Below are 25,513 nucleotides of genomic sequence, written 5' to 3'. Positions count from 1 at the left end.
GGCTGATTACAGTGTCAGACAACCTGGCAGGTCTGAGCCAAGAATGTGGTAAATATCTCATGGATAGATTAAAAGTATCACTGATAGGAGAGTAAGTCAAAGAAAGAAAAATGCTTTCCTATCATTACTGAAAAAATATAAATACAGTAAATGTCAGGAAGTCCAATTGGGCTCAAAACTTCCTGAAGAAAAGGACAGTGGTGCATTACAATACAAACACTAAGCAATGTTTTAGAATTTAGAAGTTTTTAAATCATGTATAACAAATACCTTACAGACAAGATTTTGGTATGATTAGTCTTTATCTTAAAAAAATTTCTAACACACTATCTATACCAAATTTGTTACTTCCCCTGGTTTCTTGTGCATTATTTTTTAAGATTTGTCCTCTGCAATTTTTTGAGTTAGCTAATCCAAAGACTGTCAAAAGAAAATTACATTTTACTGTCACACCAGTGGTTTTCTATAGAGCAGGAAACAGTCATATGTATTGTCATATATTTAGCTGGACAATGACTTGAGCCACTGAGTCCTGATCTCTATAGGAAATGACAATATTAATATACTCTCATTATTTCATATGTCAAAGTCCTTCCATAATTATAGTTTGTTCAGGAGGGACCTGCATGCATTCAAGAACAGGTAATGCCTCTCAGCCTTGCAGCTTTGTGTGTTCACTGAGTTCAAATGCGGCCAATTGTAGGGGTCTAAGACTCAGATGCTTTCTGAGCCATAAAGCTTTGGTTTCACCAGGGGGGCAAATGAGCCTTGTGAGTCTTACATGCATTCTTATTGTTATAAAATTAAATTTCTGATCCTAAAAGTCTCTTGAAAAACCACCTGGGGACATTGGGACATTCTGCCCTGCAGAGAGGTGTTCTATACCTCATAAATTTTCAGAAAGTACCATTAATTTCTGGTGTCATGGAAGAGTGCACAGCCAGCCAGGTAATACTCCTGCACTGCAGAGATGGCTGAGTGGCTAAAAGAACAAACAAAAGAGTGCCAAGTTCAAAATTAATTGGAATTTAATGATAAGAAATTGGGCCTCATTAAATGAATTCTTTAACTATTGGGTAAAAAAACCTCTAACTAGCTTGTACACACCAGGTTGATAACATGACCCATTTTAATCATCCAGAGTAAATAAATATATATGACAGGAGACTCCATCTGCTTTAAGTGTCAAAACATGAAGCAATTAATGATTTTTTCCTTTATTTTAAGACTATAATGTATTACAACTCTACAATGCTCTTTTCTTTGTATCTAATGCTCTTGGTTGGAAATACCATTAAAATCAACACAGGTCATAATAACAAAAAGCGATATTACATTTTCCATAATACATAACCATAGTTTCATGAGTGAATTTTTATTCCCTTCCATTCTAAGCATCACAATTGCTGTTCTAGGACCACATCATGTTTTGGTACAGCTAGGTCTCTGTGATACCATGAAAATGAAGGTCGGGTGTCCTGTTTCCAAAAGGATAACACTATCCATAGCAGATGAAAACAGCTTGCAGAAGGGGCACACATTCAATCTGATTTTGTGCTCCCAATTTAATAATTTTCTCTTTAGTTTGTAGCAAAGTCTAAGCACTTTGAGAGGTCATTCTGAAGAGTCCAACGTAAATCCTCTGGAAGTCCCAGAGGAGCTCATCTTTCCACTCTGTAAAAGAGCATAGGGAGGCTGATCAGATGCTGAATATCTGCAGCACAGATATCTCCCCCTTTTCCATTTCATCTCCACAGCATGTTTTTTACTGCCCATTTATCCAGCCCTTGGTGCCAGGTGGGATCTGGCATGGAGAACAGCAGGTCACCCAGTCCCAGCCCTAGACCCAGACAAGCAATTAGTCACCAGTGCACAATATAGCCCTGACTTTGTTTTATTTCTTCACAGCTGTGGTGTGATTTTGACAAACCAATAGCCCTGAAGAACCAAACCTTCAACTCCTCTGCCTCTTTTACAGACATCTGTTCCTGTCCTGAGGTATTTCTGAGGGTACTTTTCAATCTGAGATGAATCCAAAAAGGTCATATGGCAACCACTACCTTGTGGTGGAGTCAGGGGCTCAACACTGTGAAGCAAGGAACATTTCCATATGTTGATAGAAAAAGCAGAGGCTGGTTACAGAAGGAATTAACCTTAAGATCTAATGGGGCATTACAAATAAAATTTAACCTTTGAACATTATACAGAACCTTTATCCTGCGAACACACCCAGCAATGATTTAATGAACCTAGTGCAATAAAACACATTACCTAATTCATATGAATGTAATGGAGAGCAAAACTTCTTACATGACAAAGAGAGTAGTTAAACTGCTATGGTTACTTTAGGATTGGTTTTGAAGAAAAAAAATTAAAGAAACCATCTCTAAGATGAGCAAGCAGGCAACAAAATCATAGTGTTGGTCATGTGTGCATAAGAGAAGTATGTTGCTTAGAAATCATATGGCAGTGTCATGATACTGCCAGCAGTAAGCTCTGAACAGCAGGAATGCAGACTTTCCTACAGAGAAACTGTACTAGAGAAAAGCTGTACCCAGAAAAATGAATACAATCGCTCCTAAAGCTGTGTGATTGGAGTTAATTTAAACTACATTTGGACTGTGGGTGTTGATGTTGCTATTTAAAGTCTGAACAGCTCATGGCCATGATTGTCTCTCTCTATCCAGTATCAGCTGCATGGATTGCATTTGGCAGATGACTAATCATTGAGAAAAATGAGACAATGAAAAGATTAGAAAATAAGATATGAATAAAACTTCCAGGCATCACATTTTAAGATAGTAATGTAACCAAGCTAGATCTACAATATTAATTTTTTTTTTTTTTTTAAAAGGGAAAAAAAGTCCAAATCTGTAGCTTTATCCTCTCTCCAGCAGCATGGGAAGAATTAAAGTAGAAACATGATTCACCCATCCTGAGTATTTTGTGGGTCTTGTGGAAATTTAGACTCCAAAGGAATATAAATTGTTTTCATCCAGTAGACTTTTCAGTAGCAAACTACTGCATGCAGCATCTCTCCCTTTCCTCTTTTAATTATAGAGGATGCTGTTTCACTTATAATGCAATGAAAATGCTATAAAGACACAGAAAAATAAATGATCTTTGCTGACATGGAGATACCATGAAAAATATAGAATTTATAATTTCACTTCTATTTTAACAAAACATTTATTTTCAAAGTGCCTGGGCCCTAAAAGGACTTGGCCGAGCACTGAAATCCAAAATAATCTTCCCATACTTCTGGTTACTTGATTGTTTACATAGATGCTTATCTGTGATCACCAGGATTAACCAGTGCTGTTTTCTGTGCAGTATTTTGTCTTCACTGGTGTGCTGGCAATGGTGACTTGTGCAGTCTTTCTTCGTCTCAACTCTGTCCTGAAGCTGGCAGTGCTTCTCATCATGATTGCCATCTACTCTCTGCTGACTGAGACCATTTATGCTTCCCTTTTTCTGCAATATGACAACTTTCACCACAATGGAGAGTAAGTGTTCACAGCCCCCTTCAGAAGCTGCTTTTTCTCAAGGTGATGGTTCAAGTCTTGCCAGAGTATGAGAGTATTGGATAGCACCATAGTTAAATGTGGAGTGATGGTTGCAACAGGCAATGACTAATTCAAAATGATTCATAACCTGTTTTTTTTTCTCAAGCCTTTTTATTAAAATGTTCATTTCATGAGGGCATTTAAATATTGATCAGGATCTGTCTTTTATGTCTTCTCTAGTCCATCAATGCAGACTAAAAATATGCATTGCAATGCACATACCTTGGTCATTTCTATTCTTGAAAGCCCCAGAGATATCAGTTGAAAAATTCCCCTCAGTTTAAGAAAACAGGATTGAATGATTGATTTTTTAGAATAAAATCCAAACAAATAATATGCACTTGGGAATGATATAAGGAACACAGGCATGGTCCTGTTTTGTAGGAGAGTGCTTGAAGGACATTCTTCTCCTCCTCCTCCTCCTCCCAGGTTTCTTTCCCAGGAAGAGGAACTGCAGAAGAACCACAATGATTTGCAGAGTCAGAGATGCAATTAGTGTTGCAATAACTGAATCTAGAACAGCAGTAATTTAAATCATTCAGAAAAACACTTCTTTGGAATTTGATAGTTGACCAGGGTAGTATTGCTGTTCCTTGTGGTTGTAAGTGCAGATGAAGATGCAGTGTGAAAGAAAAGCAGGGATTTCCAGTACAATTAATTCTCCCAACAGCCACATCCCTACACATAGCAAGGCACTGCATGAACAGCTCTCCTTACTTGCTTCCTACAGTAACAGGGAACCAGAGATTTGGGCTGAAATTCCTTTTTCTAATGCTAGTTATCATGGTACAGACTTATCATGTATCCAGAACAGACCCCAGCAAACCTGAAAAATGGCAGTAAGCAATACTTTGGCTAAGTAACTAGAAGTAGAAATCATGATAATTGTAACTAACTAGGAATGGCAAAGAATCTCATTTGTGTAAAAATATTGAAGAATTCAGAGTAGCCTCTATTCCCTGTCAATAAAACTCTCTAGAGACTGTTATCACAGAAGAGTGAGAAAGAGGCAAGAGTATTCCCGGAGTAGCCAACGGCCCAAGACATGGGGAAATCTGTTGAGATGCTCCACTCTCACAACAAGGATAGGAACTTAAGCTCTGCTATTAGTGAGAATGAAGTTCAAGACTGTGTGCTCTGAAAATTATTTGGTTTTTCAACTATATAAATCATTTGAATAAAAGGATTGGCAGCTCCTTACAAAACTCACCCAGCTGTGGTGGGTACAGCTACAGCACCACAATATGCAATAAAAAGTGGGTTTATAATCAAGACCTTTAAGGCTCTTGCCTTTAGCCAATGTACAAGGGGTCCTTTTGGGATGTGTTCATTTGGAGGTTCCATTTTGGGCAACTTCAAAATAGGCAATATTTGAATTTCAGCATATCTGCTGATGACAAGGATACTTCCTGCCTGCTCTTGCTCTGTGTTGATGACTCATCCCACAGCAGCACATTTCCAGCACAGTAAATTCATTAGAACCACAAAGGCAGCTCAGTTACCTCTCTCACTAGAAAGTTTCCTTTTGATTTTGTCTCAGTTTCTCCTCTTTTTTTCTCTAATTTCTCTGTCATATGAGTCCTCTGACAAATAGCATCCCACACTTCTTTAAAAATTACTATGGAAAACAGATCCAGTATCTGGACTTTGCTTTGTTCTTAGATCTCAAGGCAGACTAAAAATTGTCCCAAAATTTCATTCAATTTCTGGTCCTCATTTACTCATTTATTATTTTTCTCAAAATGTCAAGGTTTTCTCACCACATAACAACTTTCTTTTCTCATCTCCCTTCAACAGAATAATTGAAAAGTATCTCTGTTCAATTCAACTCCAAATTTCTTTTTTCTCCCATTTGCTTTTCTGTAAGTTTGGCTCTACCATTTCCCCAACCTCTTTTGTCTGTTCCCTGGGAAACATGCTTAAAAAAAAAAAACAAAAAAAACCCAGGCCTACAGAGATACTTTCTTCAGCTTTTTTTCATCTTTCCACATAACTGTAATTTCTCTCAATGTTTGAAACCTCCTGTTACTGCTTTTAACCCCTTTCATTTTATTTCAAACTTGGTTGTGCTCCATACACAGCGCCTCAGTGATTTCATACAGCAGATTTCGTAGAGCCAGTACCTGCATGGCTCATCTTCTCTGCTTCCCTGTGGTCTGCAAGGGTTTCCTTTACCTCCCTTGTCAGAGGCTTCTCTGGTCTCCTCTTTGTAGCTCAGTAGAACCAGTCCTAGCTACTGTTTGCCATTTTTTTGGTTCTCTTTTAATCCATGCTATATCCCTGTCATCTCCAAACCATTCTCACAATATGTTTAATTTCAGCTCCTGCCTTGGAGCTCATCCTTTATTTCTAGCTTTATTCACTGGGCTTTTGCTTCCACAGCCTGGAAGTTTCCCTTTGTCAGCTCCCCCTCTGCCTTTCCCCCCGATGCCACCCCCTGCACCCCACAGGGGCTGTCCCAGGAAGGGAATGACTGACACACAGCTTGCATGTCACATTTGAAAGTGAAAGCTCATCACCTCCTGTGCACCTCCTGTCGGCTACAATTTAGTTACTTAAGATGTGTCTCCAAACAAGGAGCTCTCCAATTACACTCCTGTTCTCTTGAACTAATTACTGCTAAATTAAATTTTCAAATACGGTGGATTTCTTTTTAATGAACAACAAAAATTACCACTTATGAAATGAAACTTCTGAACAATTAAAACACTGACAATTAAATAACTGTATTTTACTTTGCTGTTTGTTTGTTTTTTTCCAGCACAGACTTCCTGGGTACAAAGGAGGCATCTTTACTACTGATGGCAATGTTCCTTTTAGCTGTATTTTATCATGGTCAACAGGTAATGCAAACATTTTCTTCAACCTTTCCCTTTGTGCCTTGCAATTACAAGATGTGACAACAATTACTTTAAAATACCACCTGCCTTTTAATCCTCTTGAGCATATGACCTTTTGCAATTTAATAAACCATATACAGAATCTGATTAAAGAAAGCCCATATCTGACACTGTCTAGCATTCTTAAAGAACATGAACAATATTCTATTCAGCAATACTCAAATTACATATCATTTTCTATTTGAAGGAACAAACAGGATTATTTTAGACACATGTGCAGTTCTGGAGGCACCTGACAGTTTCAGTGCACCTGAGCAGGCATAAACCCAAAATATAGTAAGGAAATAAAAACCAATAAATAATGAAACTTCTGTGAAATAGCTTATTCTGTTTATAGATAAAAAGCAAAAGACTCAAGGAAATGAGGAAAATTTGGGTTAAGCAGCAGTACTTACTCATCTGTGTCAGGGACTACTTACAAGAATCCTTTCACATGGACCTAGACCTTAAACAGGATTTAGGGGCCTCAGAGCTTTAGGACTGACATCCTCAAGGAGGAATTGAGAAACTGGGTATTTCAGGAATACCTACACAATGCACAGGGAGAGAGAACTGTGGCAAATTTAGATTTAAAATAACAAACACATTGAATAAAAACCAGCATAAGTAGGGTGTTTTCTCCACAGGGTTTCTGCTCCCAAGCTCTGGATGTCAAACACACTGAGTTGAGGCAGTTTCTAATCATAAAAAGCAAGGGGCACACCGCTCCAAAGAAAGCTCCAAGCACAGTTGCCTTTAGACATTGTTGACTTGCCTAAAGATTTTCTCCACAAGACCAATAAGCTGATAAACTCCAGCATTTCTCAATCCTTCTGGAATGAGGTAGTAAGACAGGAATGATGTTGTGATGAATAAGACAATATTAGGCACTTTATTGCAATAACTTTCTAAGCTGTCCCACAAGTCAGAGCCTCCATTCCTTCCACATGAGAGCAAAAGGAAGCCAACACCTTAATATTCTATTAATTTTCCTACTGTTTATCTTCTTTCTGGGGGAATGAGGAATGAGTGAGTAGGGGAAGCAAGGCATGAAATGCATTTTACATTTAAATTTGATGGAAATCAAGGAACTGTGACATGTCTTTATCATGACATAAAGTTCACTTAGGAATAATATGGAACAAATAAGAACTGAACAACTCAAATTTGGGATAAACCTTATAGTATTCCCAATGATTATTCACATATGTCAAGATAAAAATGTCAAGCTTGGCTAGGCTGAAGCCAGACAATGATCTTCAGGATCCCAATCCTGAGTGTAAATATCTGTCTTCTACAAAAGCCTGCTCTGGGGTGTTTAAGAGTGTTTTCAAGCCCAGAGGCCTGTAAGCAGAGCACAAGATATTTTCCATTTTATTAACCTTTCTGGTTCCATAAAACAGGATGGCTGCATTAGAACTGCCCTTGGAAATGGTCCCTGAGATGTGCTAAGTTCTGCACGTTCTCCCAAATCGTTCATAAGGCCAGTCTATCAATTTAACAGCATCCAAAGGCAGAGTCCAGGAACATTTAATTGAATTGTTTATTTTTTTATTATAGAGTGAACATAAAGATTTATGTATAGTTGTCAATTTAATATATATAAAAGTTCCATCAAACCACATTAAAATAAAAAAATCAAAACCCCAAAACTCTTCTGAAGTGTGAAATAGGAAGCACATTAAGTCCAATGTGCTGTCCTCCAGCATGTCTTCCCATCCCACAAGCTGCAAAAGTTATCTGAAGTAGAATAGCTTAAAAGTCGTCTTATTCTAGGTGAATTTACTGAAAGAGGTTATTTTTGTAAGATAATATTTATGGATGATCAATTTTTTAATAATTAACTTTTTATTATCCATTGTGATTTAAAATTAATGCCATATTTAGAACCCAAAATTTAAAATTAAATTTGAGAAAAAGGTGTGTTATACCATCTTATTATATTTAATTTAATTGTATCTGACAATTTTCTGTGGAGTGGTTGGGTTGAGCAGCATGCTGAGGACATAATGTTAGGCTTTCTGTGTTATACATCTCTCTTTTCTTCACCAGCTATTGAAATTAGAGGTGTTTATTAAAGGTACATATCAGGGGAGGGAAACATGGACACTTTGGGGTCTAAATCTAGGAATATTTCTTCAGAAAATCAAGCCACAAAAATTAAACTCAACCCTACAATTCTTCTAGTTTTAGCAAATGCAAGAACTTAGCAAAACATCTTCTTAATATTTTCTATTTTCAAATCTCATATGTATCACTCCTTTTCTTCTGAGCTGATAATGCCATCTTGGTAGTTCACTGATGATGAAAGAAAAAATATTTCATGTTTAAATGTGATCACAAATAACCAGAACGATGTTATCTAAAATGTAAAGATTAGCTGCTGCTATTCTGAGCTAGGCTTAGAGATGTGACATTTCCCTGTAGAGCAGCATAAAAATCAGCTCTGAAAAACTACCACACTTTTTTGCCAAGTAGTAGCATTAAATATCTAGAAGCATCAAAGAACCCAAAATCCAGCAGCAGCTCCTGTTTGAAGTCAATCTTTGAAATACCTTTAGAACTCTTTGAAAACTTACAGATAATTTTTTCTTCTCAGTTAGTTGGTAGAGATAAAAGTCAGTTATCTGGTATGGGCTCTGTCTTCTAACATAAAAGGCAAAGAAAACTGAAAAAGGTTGAAAAATATGTTTAAAATACTCTTTTCTGACAGTCTTTTATTGTTGCCATTAATTCGGGAGACTAATGGACACAAGACAGAAGACCAACATATCAGTAGAAAGAAGTTTGTTTATAAAGCTGGCTACAGCACCCAGAGGGCAAGAAAATCACTGCCAAGTTGCATACAGGCTTTGGAAGTTTCTATCAAGCCACAGTCACTTTTAGCTTTTAGGAAGGAAAGCTCCCTAGAGTACAGCCAAAAAATAAGGTCCCTTGCAAAGTGCTTGGATTTTTTTCTCCTGAAGAGTTTGCCATTCATGACTGCTGCTGACTAAAACTGTGACCAAGATGAGTCACCAAACAATGCCTGAGCCCCCTCTTAGTCATTCCCACCCACTGCAGGCTGCTCCTTTATTTTAGTTTGGTATATGAATTATATTTCAAAAAATTCCTCTATTCCAGCACCATCTGATGTCTTTCAAAATTGTAAAATTCATCTATTTGCTGCCACAATACCAGCAAATAGATGGGTCTTCTTTGATGGGTGTTACTATCTCTGGTTGGAGCATCTCAGACCTCACAAATAAATGTTCTCTCTCAGTTTACCAACAATATATATATATATATATATATATATATTTCCATCATTTTCAGTAGTGCTGTAGCTTAATAAGTCACCCCTTGTGCAAGATACAGCATCAGCTGCCTTGAAATCTGCTTAAAACTCTGCTTCAGTGTGATGCACACAGAATCTCTGGCAGTATTGGGTTGTCCATGTGCTGACACACGTGTGCCTCTCAGGCAAGTGACACGAGGCTTCAACATGTTCCCTGCCTCAGCTAGGAGACAGCTGCCATTCATGCTTAAATGAATAAGAATTTATATATATATCTATATCAACAATGCAAACATATGCACGCATGTATAAGCTCTGCTGTGCACAGAATTTGTTCTGCACACACACCACACTGGAAATTATTTCACTTCAGTTTTTAGTTGTGAGTATAGACTTTGCATGGATAAATTGTGATTGTAGACTCTGATCCCACACTACAGGCACAGAGTATTGGAGGGGATGGCAGATAGCATATTTTCTGTTATTTTTAAAAATATTAAAGTTGCAAATAACTGCATGTCCCAACAGTACAGCTATATTGTTTTTGTGCTACAGATTTAGACATTCTCTTTGGGTTCACTTTGGGCTGTTATACAGTTTTGATGAAAGATTTTCATTCTTGAGAAGGACATCCTTGCCAAGAGTTTAGAGTTAGCCTTTTGCTAATTTTCTGATTTAAATTGAAAACACTTATGAAAAGGGGAATATATTTATTTCATATCAATACCTGCCAACGCCTTATCTCCTGTCAGACTCTGTTATCTAAATAATAAAGATATGCTTAAAGGGAAAATAATTTGGTGACACTTTACATCCACTGACCATAGCAGTAATATGCCAAATATTATTTTGCTCACGGTTACTCTGAGAGTCTCACTGCACATAAGGCAAAGAAATAATCTCTTTTTCTGGCAAGAATATCAAATTGTTTCAGAGATCTCCAGCAGCACTGAAGGTGGTTGCATGGCAGGAGCAGCCTGCCAGGATGGCAATATAATCTCTGGTCTTATCTTGTCAGGTTTTATTTTTGCTTCTTTTTCTTTCTGAAACCACAGCTTGAATACACAGCAAGGCTGGATTTTCTGTGGCGTGTTCAAGCAAAAGAAGAAATCAATGAAATGAAGGAGCTGAGGGAGCACAATGAGAACATGCTAAGGAATATTTTACCCAGTCACGTTGCCCGTCACTTCCTGGAGAAGGATCGGGATAATGAAGTATGTGTCAATTTTCTGATATTTTTGTCTAATAAGTAAAAGAAAAGTATGTCTGGTAGGAAATTACTGAAACTTATTTCTCTATAGTATTCATTGCACAAACACTGCCAATCTTTGGTGTCTGATCAACATTGAAAATCATGTTTTGAAGTAAAGATTCTAGGACCACACCTGGAGTGATGTTCCCTGGTTCTGAACTCATCAGTGGGAAACATATGGGCCACACATAGAGAAATTCTAGAAATAATTCACCAAGATGGTTATGGGACTGGGGGACATAACAATGAGGAGAGGCTGAGACAGCTGAGATAATGCAATTTTAAGAAGAAAAGACTCAAAGAGCATCTTATTGTTGTCTTCAAGTACCTAATGAGTGTTTATAAAGAAGACATTATTAGGGGCCTGGAACATCTCTCCTATGAGGAGAGACTTGGGAAAGAAGATGAGAAGGGATCTCATTATTGCATTTGAATGCCTCCAAGGCAGGTACCAAGAGGATGGTCCCAGGCTCTTTTCAGTGGTGCCCAGGAACAGGACAAGATCAATGGCAATAATTAAAACACAAGATGTTCCACCTCAACGTGAGGAAGAATTGCTTTACATAGAGGGTGGCAGCCCCCTGGAAGAGGCTGCTCACAGAGGTCTCAGTCACCCTTTCTGGAGACATTCCAAACCCACCTGGATGCATTCCTGTGTAACCTGCTCTAGGTGACCCTGCCTGGGCAGGGGCGTTTGCCTGGATGACCTTCAGAGGTCCCTTCCAGCCCCAGAAATTCTGTGATTCTGTGGTTTTGTCAGTCTGTGAAGGCAGAGCAGGGCTCAGCCCTCAAATCAAAAGGGCTGTGAAAGACTTGATCTTAGTCCTGCTTTGAAAGCAAACTGTACTAAATGAGATTCAGAAGTTTGTTCCAATCTATGAGTCTATGAAAAACTAGTATTTGAGTCTGTGAAAATCAACTATTCATAGAAAAGGTAGGTGAGTTTAACAGAATGTCTGTGCAAGTTTATGATCCATTGTTGCAGAAGTATTATTAGAGCCCTGACAGTGACTATGGAAGGAGCAAGCTGCAAGAGACCTGAGGCTCTCATATCTGCAGACACAACAGAACATTTTTGCCATTTCATATTGCCCCTGAATTGCCCATTTGTGGCAGATAACAAAGCTCCCATTTCAGCAACAGAGATTGTAGCTATGTTCCTAAAAAGTGTTTGCAGTACACAAAGAAAAGCATGATAATGGAGTCTCTGAATATTCCTAACATGAAGTTTGAAGATGGATAATGGAAATTCCAGAATTTGTTTCTGAAAGCAGCAGTAAGTAATTTACTTCTCATTTGAAACAAAGTAAATGCATATTATAATATTACATATATATTAAGGTATTGTATGATGAAACTGGATTTTCTCATGCAATGTTGGAATTATCTTTTTTATGGGAAGGAATGTTGCAAGATTCACCTTGCCAGAATTGACATATCTACTGATGGTGCAGCAAAAAGGAATTAAGGCCACCATTTTCTGTTGTACATTTTGGAAATGGATGTAGGCAGCCTAATTAGACTGCTCAATGAGGAGTCATTGTGTTCTGATTTCAAGTATCACCTAGGGAAGGATGACACAGTGAGAAGCTACAAGAAAAAGCACTTTAGAAATCACTCTTGAGAAATTTTAAACTCTGTGGGTATGAATGTGCCACAGAAACCCTGCTATGCACATGAGAAAATGTGAGTGTGAAAGCAACCAGGTTCAAATGTTTCATTGCAAATGGAGCAGACCTCGATACCAGCCAGCAGTGTGTTCTGGCATATCTGCATTATGGATTTTCAGGGAACAAATTTCCCATCTTACACTTTCATTCACGTACAGTCACATGCATAATAATCTTCAGAAGCAAGCAGATGCCCCATGGATCACTGCTGATGCTTCAATAATTTGCCACTGAATTAAATTCCACCACCCCTGCTTTTTGTAAGGCAATTTCCAGAGTAACTATACTTGGGGGTGATTTATGCATGAGCTGGCAGACAGGAAAATCTACCAGATTTCAGTGCAATCAATCCTGCAGTTCATGTCTGGCCATTAAGTTAATTTCTCTGCTCTCAAAAAAATGATCTCCCAAATATGTACTGTAGTGATTTCTTATGGATGTTTTATTTCTGTCCTTATGCTTCTTACCAAAAATAGAAAAATGGAACAACTGAAGGCTCAGGCAGTTGTTTTCTACCTTCATGATCCAAGGCATGAGTATGGCTGAGTGTATTCGTGCTTCTCCTAGCACAGTGTCAGATCTTTCATAAGCATCCACGAATTAATGTGTGTATTACCTATTTCTATACCCACAAAAGGGAATAAGAGTTTTCTTAGAGTATGGCTTCCATGACCCTGAAGATGATCTTCAGTGCAAGAAAGGGTAAGGGCAGAAAGGGAATCAATCACCTTTTCTCAATCAAGGCTTTGCCGTGGCTTTGGAAACGAGAATAATTTCTCCATGTTTACTCTAAGACACATTGTAAAGGAGCCTGGACAAGCAGAAGCATTAAGCAGCACATCAAAGAGCAGAAGTTCAGGATGCTTTTCTAGGGAGAAGCAGGATAAAGAAAGGCCTGAATTGGTCATGCCAAGTGTATGGCAATCAGCAGTAAATCTTTTTTATCATGAAACCAAACCATCAATATTTCTTAAAGCCACTAGCTAGTAATTTGACAAAAAAGTACTTCAGGTCATAACAACAAAAGAAATGTTCATAAACAGAAATGGAAGTGTCCACCATTACCTAAAACTACAGAAGTTTTGAAGCCAGGAAAAAAAACAATCAAAGGAGAATACATATGATGGTGGTATATTAGCTTCAAGAAAGGCATACCAGGAGTTGCGGTAGAAATCCCTGGAATCTTTAAAGTTGAAATTTGTTTTTTTTTCCTAAAAATTAGCTTTAGTTCAGACAAGAACTGTCTACATTTTCTTATATGCAATGACACAAGCCCCTTCATAAAAAAATCTGTCATTCAGTACCAGAGTGAATTATATGAATAATGTAAGTGAAAGCTTATTCCAAGGCATAATTTATCCATATAGCCTTCTGTGACTGATCCCTTATAAGCTGCTTTCTGTCCTCCCCAGTAACTCTATTACCAATCTAACTTCTGTTTCTCCCTCCTTTTGAACCCTAAGAGCAGGAATATCTCCCAGAGCCAGGCAACCAAAGAGCTCCACAGCCACCTTAGGAGAACCAGAGTTTACCAGAGTAAGGTTTTTCTGAAAACTTGTGAATAAACAAACTTGTAAAGAGCTGCAGTAGTGTGAAGTACAAATTATCCACCAGAAAATGTGATAACTGGTATTTGCACTTGACAATGAATCCTTCATGTATTCAAGTCATTCTTCATGTAAATCAAAATTTCTGTTTCACTTTTGCTGGTGTCACTCCTTGACCTGAGAAACAGAAAGAGCAGGCATTCAAAGAAAGGGAAAACCCTGCATATAATCTGCAATAAAAACATTAAGACCTGTCAGCCTCCTACTGTTGAACGTGGCTAGCCCTTAAAATACTCATGTCAACATCAGATGTTAAGGAGTTATACATGGAAAGATTAAGAAAGCTATTTTAATTGCTGCCAATTACATTTTCTCCATTAGGTTAACATTTCATTTTTCCTCATTTTTTCAGGAATTATACTCTCAGTCCTATGATGCTGTTGGTGTGATGTTTGCTTCTATACCTGGATTTGCTGACTTTTATTCCCAGACTGAGATGAATAACCAAGGAGTAGAATGTCTGCGCTTACTGAATGAAATCATTGCAGACTTTGATGAGGTAATGCCAGCTACTAGAGGAAACCTGATAGTGTTTAAACTATGAGTTTTAAATGGCAAATATGTCATCCTAAATTATCAGATTTGGTAATTATTTTGCTTCAAATAGTTCTCTGATTTTTTTGCTCATATTACAATTGTCTGGTTTGCTTTTTTTGCCCTTCATCCTGCCAACCTTGTTCTGAATGATCTAAAGAGATAGAGACTGAAAGCAATACTTAAGTATAAATATCCATAAAAGCACAAATCTGCACCAGAGTATCTGAAAGAAGAAAATACTTCAGTTCTGTAGAAGAAAGAAGTATAAACATCCCTGCAACTGTTCTGAAAAATACTGGTCTAAATACAAACAGGTAAAGGTGCTGCTTTAAAGGTGTTGGTTGAATGGATTCAATGGATATTAAAGGGTAAAACAGTGTCCAGTTAAATGTGAAGCAGAGAGCTCAGAAGCAAATATTAGGTAAAGAATGGAAGGTGGTTGTTACATATTAACTGAGAAGACTTATCTGGTTAGGATTTTTGTAGAGAGATAAATGAAGTTCAGCTGCTTGTTTCACTGAAGACTTCAGCAGTGAAAGGATTTTTTTTTTTAATAGAAAGGACACAGAAAGGAAAAATAATGTATTTATGTTTTCTGTGCAGACAATTTCAGAAAAGGAGCTGAGGAGGGGACAAGGTAAAAAGGAGGAGATAAGTCAAATCACCAATGTAGCTATTGTTAGGTGAAAGCAAAGAAAACCTGGTAACTAAAGAGGAAGTCAGGATAAATTTGTATACTCTGCAAAGTAGTTTGTAAGGAAGTTTAAACAGGTTGTATCATGTCCTGCAATGAGCCCAAGAGCAATTAGGAAAAGAGACAAAGAATAGGCCAATGAAGAGCTTTAAAAGAATTTCAAAACCAGGAAGGATGAAAAAATACTGTCAAAATTACCTAGCAGAGAGAATTTTAACCTCTATCCTGCAGGCAGTTTTCAGGAGTGTGTTGCCCTCCTGAGATCCCTGAGTGGTAAAAATAGAATTGGAACCACCTCTACCTAGCAACAAGATTGGACCTGTGCTCCAGACTGCGATGGTCCGGAAAGAAAAGGGAAGGAAGAAATATGGTGTCATTGGTCTGTGACTCCCATCCTGGGCACTTGCATGGGGAATGAGTGGTTGCTCATAAAGATTGTAGCAAGGCTAAGAGATTACTGAAATGCAGTTTATCCATATAATTGGTGAGATACTAAAACTATGAGTGGGAAATAGAAGAATTCACCAGGAACACTTCCCTGTGCATTTTGACTGAGAACAAAATCTCTCCCTCACAAGAAGAACTCTGTCACCTTCTAAGCTCCTGCACTGCATTCCCTGTGGATATAAATTCCTGCTCCTTACCTCCAGGATCTAGCACAGCTGTCAGCATGCTTCTTGATTAATAGTTTTGTTTTTATTTCCAGATCTGATTAAAAAGATTACCACTCAAATTAATTCATAGCAATAGTCTTCATATTAAGATATTTTGTCATGCACATTCACGTAATCTTCACAACAAAATTCCTTTGCTGCTGTGGCAATTACTGAAGACAAGGTTTTAATCAAAACCCTAACACAATATTACTTTCAGGCCCCTAACACCTGCTCTGTAATTAATAAAGGACCTAATTAGAGACTGCATTATGTCCCAGACATGTTTAGTTGAAGAATAGATATGTTCTTAGTACAGGTAGCAAATGAAATTATGGGATCCCCTGCTGACTGCTAACCTACTTGCAGCATGGTGGTGTCATTAGTTTACTCTGTCTAAACAATCTGAAAGGTGATATGCCAGACAGAACCACTGAAAGGAGTAACCTTACCCACGGAAAAGGAACCACAAATCATTCCAAGTGCAATGTTACAGGGTTAGCAAGGTTTCCATATAACTGTTGACTGACACTCTACAATGTCACGATTCCTTCATTTTTCCCTGTGCTCCTTGCCAAAATTGCCTGCTGTCCAGTAGAGCCCTGGGAGGAAAATGCAGATGTGCAGCTTGAGAGCAGAACAGCTCTGGCATCCATGGGGAAACTGCAAGTGAACACCTCTGCAGAGATACCCTGATGTAGAAATCTTAGCAAGGAGTGTAAGACATGGGCACCTGATAACTTTTGATGCATCCCAGGTGATTTAGGGCACCCACAGGGCGTTGTCAGCTCCCACCCTGCATTGCCAGAAAACTCATGCTCTGGAGCAGGGCACTGGAGGTATTCAAAGCAAGAGTACTCTAGATCACCCTGAACATATGTGTTTAGACAACTGAATTGAGTTCCCAAGCTCAGATCACATTCTACACTGTCAATTGCCCCTTTTCCTTACAGAAATAAAATATTAGAGATGAAATGTCTACAGGGCTAAAATGATGCTTATGAATTAAAGCAATGGTAGAAACACAAATTTATCTGCTTTGGAAAATGTGATAGATACATGAGAAAGAAATCTGGGACATCTCTTCTTTTTAGAAGGTTTTCCTTGTTAGTGCAACACAGCAAGGTTACAGTCTGGATCTTTTACTTTGATTTCCACATAATAGATCTATGTTAGGAAGACAAAGCCAGTTACAAAAAAATAATTAAATAAATAGTGAATATTGGAACAGAACCCGTCACTGCAGGGGGTAGGTACCCAGAGACGAGTCAGATTGTGACTGGGTCTTTCTTAGGGAGTGGGAGAATGTGGTCCAGAAGTGAGTTTTGCAGAACAGGTGGTTGACTATTGTCAAAATACAGTTTTCACTCAGTTTTCTTTTTCCCTCATGCTTCACAAATTTTTTTACTTCCAAATTTTCCAGTCTTCCTGCCAGCTGAGGCAGAACAGGAGGTGCTAATTTCTGGACTGGCAAAAAGAAACAAATATGAACATTGAAAACTTACCTTTTCTAATTACTTGCTTTTTATATGACTGTAGTTATAAGACACATACAGGGCTAAAAGCCCTTTCTTAGAGATGTTAGACCAGAAAATTAATATTATAACATTTCTGCAGATATTATGAGGCTTGAAGGAATTTATTTAATGTAATATTGTTTCTAGGCTATTTAATCTGTCATTTATTTATGTTAATATTACAGTTGGGCTTTGTGTTTTCAGAAGAGCTTTCTTGTTCACAGATTTTTTTATCTTGCATTTTATTTATCCTGCAGTGATTACATAGTGTATATCACAACAGATATTATGTTGACGCAAGCAGAGGCTTTACCAGAACAATGGATACTGCTTTCAGATTCTTTGATCACTTTGCAGTTGGGTGCTATGTCCTGCAATATTCTCTTTTTGTAGAATTTTGTGATCCCAGGGTCTGATCTCCACACAACCGTGACTGTACATGAATTGCAGCACCAAGCCATGAGTTTCTTTTTAGATACAAACCACATTCTAGTGTTTGAAAATGTGTCCCTGGACTACAATGTTAAATTAGCAGCCTATTTAAAATGTTTTTACAAATAACAGCTGATTTAGGACTGGGTTGGAATATCTTTCCCTAATATCAAAATCCATCATCCTGTCATACCACGAAGAAAGTAATTAGTAAATAGACCATTATTTGAAGAAGGAAAGAATCTATTGAATAGATCATATAAAGCAGGGGGAAAAAAGAAGCAAACAGAAGATTTGGAAACAATAATGAATAAAAAAAAAACATAACTTGGGATAATTTTTTCTAAATTGCATCACAGCCAATGTTTTTTCTTTCCTAAAAAGGGTAATTTTAGATATTTATTATACATTTTAAATTAGTGAGCTATTTGCTGTTGCTTCCAGCAACCATCTGGAAATGAAAATATGGACTGTTTTAAAGCTCAAACACATGGTGCTCTCAGACTGCTCACAGAGGCAGAGCCACAAGAAACAATATTTTTCTTTAAGAGAGCAGTTGGAAGAGCTGCCCTTGTGAGAGGGAAAGGTACACAATGGGCTGTTCTGGCAGTTTGAAGAAAAATGAGAAGCAGGTCAAGTCTTTGGACTTTCCTGGCTTGGATAGCAGCCATTAAGCATATGGCTTTGTATTCCCTCCGTGGAATGCTGTGCAGCCTCCCTGGGAGACAGATGGTGCCATATCTGCACACCAACAGCAAAGCTCCCGTGGCCCCAGAGCTCTGGCTGGGGTTACTTCAGTGGCTGGGGATATTTCATGTTCTGCCTTTGGTATGTTTCTCCCTTTGAATGAAATAATGCCTTTAGTGGACAGGAAATTCCAACCCACAAGATGGAAAAAAGAATGTACAGTGTAGAAAAAGAAAGGGGAAAAATATTTTGTTGTATTTTTGCTTGACCACAAAACTGCTTTTTTCCATTTAAATGCTAAAACTTGAGCCTTTAGAATTGAAAGTTTGAAATTCCTTTTCTGGGTTAAGTGCTTTTTTTTCCTCCCATGACTTCGTAACCATATTGATCCCTAAATTTATTAGATACCATACAGTTTATCACAAAGTTTCACAGGGTATTTGGCATTAACACCAGCAACAAACAGTTCCCTGTGATGAGGTGATTAATGCCCATATCCCATACTCTGTTGTCACTGATAGAATCCACATCCTGAACTCTGCTAAGGTCTTTCAAGGAATATAAAGGTCTGGCTTCTATTTCATGGAAATTCTTAAGTTAAACCATAAATATAGACTTGGAATAGGGACCAAATTTTCACTCCCATTTCATTCAGTACTTTAGTCATTCAGCTATTTTTTTTCTCTTCCAGATTCTCATCTGAAAAGTTCTTTTTAACACTCATATATAGCAAATCCCAAATACATACAGGGATTTACCATTTCCCATTGGTTCTTGGAATTTTTGTTAGAAGGGGAAAATACATAAATGTATAGATTGAATGATCCAATAGACACACTGGTGTCCAGTCTGACCCTAAGTAGGGGGAAGCAGGGAATATAAGACGACTTGGTGTCTTACAGGATTTCTTTGGAGGCATCTACCTCCATCCATTGACTGTGTATAGAATGGTTTGGGTTGGAAGATCATCTCATTCCAAACTCCCTGCCATGGTCAGGGACACCTTCTACTGAGCCAGGTTGCTCAGAACCTTAACCAGCCTGGTCTTGAATATTGGTCTCATCACCATAATTGTTGCTGTAGCAGCACTTTGCAAACCATTCCTCAAGTAGAGTTTTAGGAATAATTTTAGGTCATCAAGTCTTCACATATACATGGACAGAGAGTTTGTCTTCACTAATATTCAGGGATCATGCCTCAGGAAATGCAGGATTTGGATGCATTTCTCTTGTATGCATATCTTATATTATCCATTGTGGAATTTACCAAACAGCCCTCAGTGAGTAGATGTTCCAGAGTCCCAGACCAGTGTTCCCCAGGACTCAGAATAAATTGTACACCATGACAGACTGGAAAGTGTAAAGATACATTCTCAGATCTGTAGAAGTATTTTGTGTTAGGAATTACAGAAGTAACAGTATTTTTCTTTTTACATATGTATTAGTTACTAGGTGAAGAGAGATTTCAAGATATTGAAAAAATTAAAACAATTGGCAGCACGTACATGGCCGTGTCAGGATTGTCACCTGAAAAACAGGTAAGAGGATAATTTTCTTTAAGAAGCAAAGCTTGTGATTATTCTGACCATTCATATTCAAAAATATAAGTGTTATCTTTGTGTTGTTCATAAAACTTGTTTTGCTGAAATATAATAGACATTTGGGGCTTCTGGCAGACAGCAGTTGCACTTCTTGATGAATTGAAATGCCATCTTGTGCTTGGAACAAGAACCATATGGATCCTTTCCTCAAATTTAGGTTTATAGGAGAAAAAAGTTTCAGTCACATCAATGTGAATCTAGATCAGGTCTTTCTATATCTTCAGACATACTCTAAAGCCACCTCAGTAACTCAGACAGAAATCTGACTGACAACCTCCAATAATTGATGAAGAGAGAGGGTCTATTAACTGACAGTGTACTTATGCAAGGGTAAGTATACTCATGCTGCATTTATTCTTTATTTTTGATGCAGCATGCCTACAGACAGCATGATAACTACACATCAAAAAGAAAGCAGGTCATTGGTTCAACTGGAGAACAAACAAACCAAGATGAGGGGATAAATAGTCACAGGGGACATATGCACAGTCACAGCCATAAACCTCACATAAGTCAGATGAGAGAAATCCATTCATAATTCCACCCAAGAATTTGCTTGGAAACAAATTAGATAAGGCTCTAAAATACATCCAGTGAGAAGTCATCTGTTGCTGAAATCTGGGTTTTTTTTGGCAACTGGTGCCAGTCCCCAGGAAGAGCTGCACAAAAGGGGTGCAATGCCTCTGGTTGGTCACAGGCTGGGAATCAGATTTGCCCACATTGATCACAACTTCTGAAAAGCAGCAGCCAGATTATCATGAGCTTTATAAACCAGAAAATTTCCACTGTTTGTTAAGAATACATTAAAAAGCTCGTGGAGTGTAACTAGCTGAGCATCTCCCACCTACAGAGTAACAAGTGATGCTGACAGCTAGAAATCCATAAAACTGGATATGCATGGGATTTTTGATTGTCAAAATGCTTCTGTGTAGACATGAGCAAAGAAGGATAGAACACCAGGGAGATACTCGGTTATAGCTACACAGCTCCTAATGACTTCCTTTAACTCTGGATGGGGATAAAAATTCAAAGGGAGAAAAGCTTTATTGCCTTTCCAAGACTGATTAATTCATCTCTTTTCTTGAACTATAATAGCTTAATGGAATTTTAATGGGTGTTTTAAATGTACTTGTCATACGTACATGTCTGCCACCTTGTCAGCACCTAAGAGGTGCAGGCTGCTGAGGGAGGTTGGCATGCTGAGAACAGAGCCAGTTCAGGATAAGGACCAAGCATGGTGTGAACAGAGCAGGGTGATGCCAAGGAGAGGTTCATGTTCAGTGTTAAACACACAGGATGATGAAAACTGCAAGGGCTAGACTGCATCACCCAGGGAGAGACTTCCAATCCTTTGTATTATGAACTATGAATTTGTAGAAGGAATTGCCTTGCTTCAGAACAGATGAGAAGACATCAAACAATCGTTGGGCCAAGCCCACATCCATCTGTTCTGCTGGTGTTCTGGGAAGACTAAAGCCTACTGCTGGTCCCCATCTGTATATTGACTGGTTTGTAGGAATGGAAGGGAAGGAGCAGGGAGTGACTTGCCTGCCCTAAGCAAGGCAATTAATTAGCTACAGAAGAGCCTTTTCTCTCTCCTTTGAGCAATCCCAGATTGCCTGGCTTGCCCTGTTGTTCCTGTCATCATCACATCTCTGAGAGCACTTGAATTGATGCTTTTCCTGGGTACAGTGTCAGCAAAGGAGAATTACACATCCCTCACTTCTTTTACTCTACTTCATGCTTTTGTGGGTCATCCCTTGTTCTCACTAGATTTTGACCCTTGACTGAGCAAACTCAGTCCTCTCTATACTTTCTTTCTCTGCCTTAGACATGTTTCACATGCTTTGTTAATTCTCATCATTGCCTGATTGTTGACAGAAAGTTACTTTCTCTGGCCCTTTAAGCTGTTCTCTATCCAGTTATACAAGTACAAGCTAATGACAAGCACTACCATTAACAGCAGTGTACCTCTTTCATCTAGAATGTTGAGGCTAAATTCCAAATGTAAACCCTTGGTACTTGTAGAGATGGGTAGCAGCTGGGCAAATGAAAAACTTCATTAACATTTTGGTGTATAACTTTTTCCTCAGCAATGTGAAGACAAATGGGGACATTTGTGTGCTCTGGCTGACTTCTCCATAGCTCTGAATGAAAGCATACAGGAGATCAACAAGCATTCCTTCAACAACTTTGAACTCCGGATTGGTAAGCATGGCTCAAACACCAGAGTTAAAATGAGCTTTTGTATGCGGGGTTGTGACTCCATTGAGGACAATTTAGAAGAGCCCAAATACTGTATCCTCTGTTTTCAAATTGATTTCATCCCAGGCAAAGTCAGAAATAGAAATATTCCATTTGCAGAATATAGGCCCTGATTTGGGGATTGCAGGATTTCAGCATTTCACTGAACTGTGAACAGGGAACATAATTAATTTACAGTCTTAAGTAAGTCTGGTACTAAGAACCCATAGATATAACACAGAAAGTGAACATGACAACCTAGATCCAACCCCAAGACTGGTACTCACATAGTCTCTAATCTCCCTGCATAATATTATTCTTCAGTAAAAAAAGTAGTTTCTCCCAACCCCTGGGAGTAGTACTTCTGTTTTGCACAAAGACTGAATTCCACCTCTGACTTGATCAGTGGCAGCAGCTCTAAATTGCTGTGATGGGTAAGCAATTGTTCTTGATGGAACATCCTACATGGGCAGTGGGATGGGACATAAAAAAGAGGCCTGAATATATGGCAAATAGCAGGAGTAAATTTGATGACTTCTCACATTGACCTGATCACTGGCCAAAACAAAAAAAATCACCTGGAAGGGACATGTCTTTTATAGATAACCCTACCATAGAAAAACTGAGCAATATTCATAAATCATAACATAGAGGGTCAGAGCATCACTATCTGATCTGCACTTCCTAACAGTTTTGAATGCAAAACTCATAGTTCCCAAAATTTCTCAAGGAACGGGCATTCACATTTAGTAAGTGTGCATCACATGTAAAGATTTCATAGAGCCCAAATGCAAGAGTATTTGATAATATTCTGATCACCATTTAAAAAAAATCTTCAAAAAAAACCTAAGAAACTAAAATCCTTTTCCAAAAGATATCTTGCACTCTACTAAAATTATTCTTAAATCACTATTCTAGAAAAAAACCAACAGATATTGCTTGTATTTTTATGCAAAAATGCAGTCTTTCAATAGCTTCAGAGAATGCTTTAACATTTTCACTTCATGGAATATAAGAATGCAATTTCTTGACTGCATAGCACTAACAAGGTCACCCCCAACAAGTGCAGTTCCAGAAGTCTTTCCTATTGTCTGAGGATACGTTTTCAGGAGCTTTGCCAACAATGTGAGGAATACAGATGACACAAAAGTATTTTAATTCCACTCATAAGGGTGTTCCATAAAATAAAACTGTTGATATCACTTTTCAAGTTTTATAGCTTTTTCAGATTTTTTTTTGCTTTGTTTAATTTATTTAAATATGGACTTCTTTCTTAAGCCTGGAGATAAGCGTATCTGAACCAGGCTTCATCTCATTCTTAAGTGCAAATATGAGTTTTAGTCATTATTGCATACAGTTTATCTTCTCTTTTTTCTCTTTTCTTCTTTTTTCTTTGTTTTTTTTTTGTTTGTTTGTTTTTTTAACTAGGGATTAGCCATGGCTCTGTTGTAGCAGGAGTTATCGGTGCTAAGAAGCCCCAGTACGATATCTGGGGCAAGACAGTGAATTTGGCAAGTCGAATGGACAGCACAGGTGTTAGTGACAGAATTCAAGTGCCTGAAGAAACGTATCTGATCCTGAAGGACCGGGGATTTGCCTTCGACTACCGTGGAGAAATTTATGTCAAAGGTATCAGTGAACAGGAAGGAAAAATCAAAACATATTTTCTTCTAGGAAGAGTTCAACCAAATCCTCTGATCTTGCAACCAAGAAAACTGACTGGACAGTATTCATTAGCAGCAGTTGTATTAGGACTTGTACAGTCTCTTAACAGGCAAAAACAGAAACAAATTCTTAATGAGAACAATAACTCTGGAATCATAAAAGGACATTACAACCGGAGGACTTTGCTCACTCCTGGTGGATCTGAGGCAGCAGCCCAAGCAGAGGGGGCTGACAAAACTGAATTGCCATAATCAGCATTGTTTGTGGGGTTGTTTTTGTATTTCTTTTATATATAAAAATAAATATACAAATAAAAAGGGTTTAATTTTTTTTAGAAGGAGTGTGATTTTTTTTTTTTACTGGTGTGATATTTTGATGAGATTCAAATTCCTATATTTTAACAAATGGTGCCAGCATCTCTCCCCAGCCAGCTGTGGTTAACCTGTGAACATACAGACAGAGTAGGTGTAGCCTACTCAGCTGTATACCACTCAGCTGTATCATCTACCTGCAGGAAGGGGCAATAAATAAATCCCTGACTGGAGGGATTTAGAACATCAATTGGGCAAAGAGTTAATGATGGCAAAAGGAGGAAATATTGTCCACATTTTTCAGATGAAAGCAAAACAAAAGTGAGTACCTTTAATTGCCTTCAAGTAGATTTATACAATCTAAGGTTGTTGCCTTCTCCCCATAACTACAGGAAAAGTATTGACAATACAGCCAAAGGATTTCAAGGTGTGTCATCTGCCCATGTATGAGGGTCTGGAAGACAGAAGGGATGAATCTTGTCCTAAACTCAGTGATTCCATTGACTTCACTCTTAAAGTGGACTAAGGTGTCCTCCTCACAGCTGGGCGACTGCACTGTAGATAAACTCTTATCTTAGTGTCCCCTTGACCTCTTGCACCCAAGGCAGGAGGTCAAGGCTCTCTTGTGGGCACTGTCAAGGCCATCAGTCCTGTTTGGAGAGCTCAAACACACTGTGGTGTCTTGATTGGCACACAGACAAACAGACAACAGTTACACCTTGAGTGATATGTCTGATCATACTGCTGAATCAATTGCACAGTACAATTGTACAGAAGCAAATCAGATTCTCTGGTGTTGTTTACCAGACCTTAGCTCTTAACCCTGTCACCAGTCTGAGCTGTCACCAAAACAAGGGTTTTGTGAGGCTGTAAAATGAGTGCATGTTGAAGTACAGTAGGAGAAAAATTCACTGCTAAACTC

At 38.2% G+C, this 25,513-nt stretch overlaps 1 protein-coding gene across 2 annotated transcripts in view; it reads left to right on the top strand.

The window, feature by feature from the left end:
• The window catches only part of ADCY8 (adenylate cyclase 8), a 116,702-nt gene extending 92,113 nt beyond the window's left edge, over nt 1-24,589 (top strand). For both annotated transcript variants that reach the window (XM_064706697.1, XM_064706696.1), the window contains 8 exons: nt 1,909-1,998; nt 3,334-3,506; nt 6,328-6,409; nt 10,778-10,936; nt 14,604-14,750; nt 20,216-20,308; nt 22,465-22,579; nt 24,044-24,589. In XM_064706697.1, coding sequence (XP_064562767.1) covers nt 1,909-1,998; nt 3,334-3,506; nt 6,328-6,409; nt 10,778-10,936; nt 14,604-14,750; nt 20,216-20,308; nt 22,465-22,579; nt 24,044-24,531 — 1,347 coding nt within the window. In that variant the 3' untranslated portion in view covers nt 24,532-24,589. The remainder of the gene's footprint in view (nt 1-1,908; nt 1,999-3,333; nt 3,507-6,327; nt 6,410-10,777; nt 10,937-14,603; nt 14,751-20,215; nt 20,309-22,464; nt 22,580-24,043) is intronic.
• The last annotated feature ends 924 nt before the right edge of the window (nt 24,590-25,513 follow it).

Source organism: Zonotrichia leucophrys, chromosome 2 (assembly GCF_028769735.1).
Source record: "Zonotrichia leucophrys gambelii isolate GWCS_2022_RI chromosome 2, RI_Zleu_2.0, whole genome shotgun sequence".
NCBI classification, from domain to species: domain Eukaryota; kingdom Metazoa; phylum Chordata; class Aves; order Passeriformes; family Passerellidae; genus Zonotrichia; species Zonotrichia leucophrys.
Note: the sequence above shows the minus strand (reverse complement) of the source record. Positions and strands in the feature narration are given on the sequence as shown.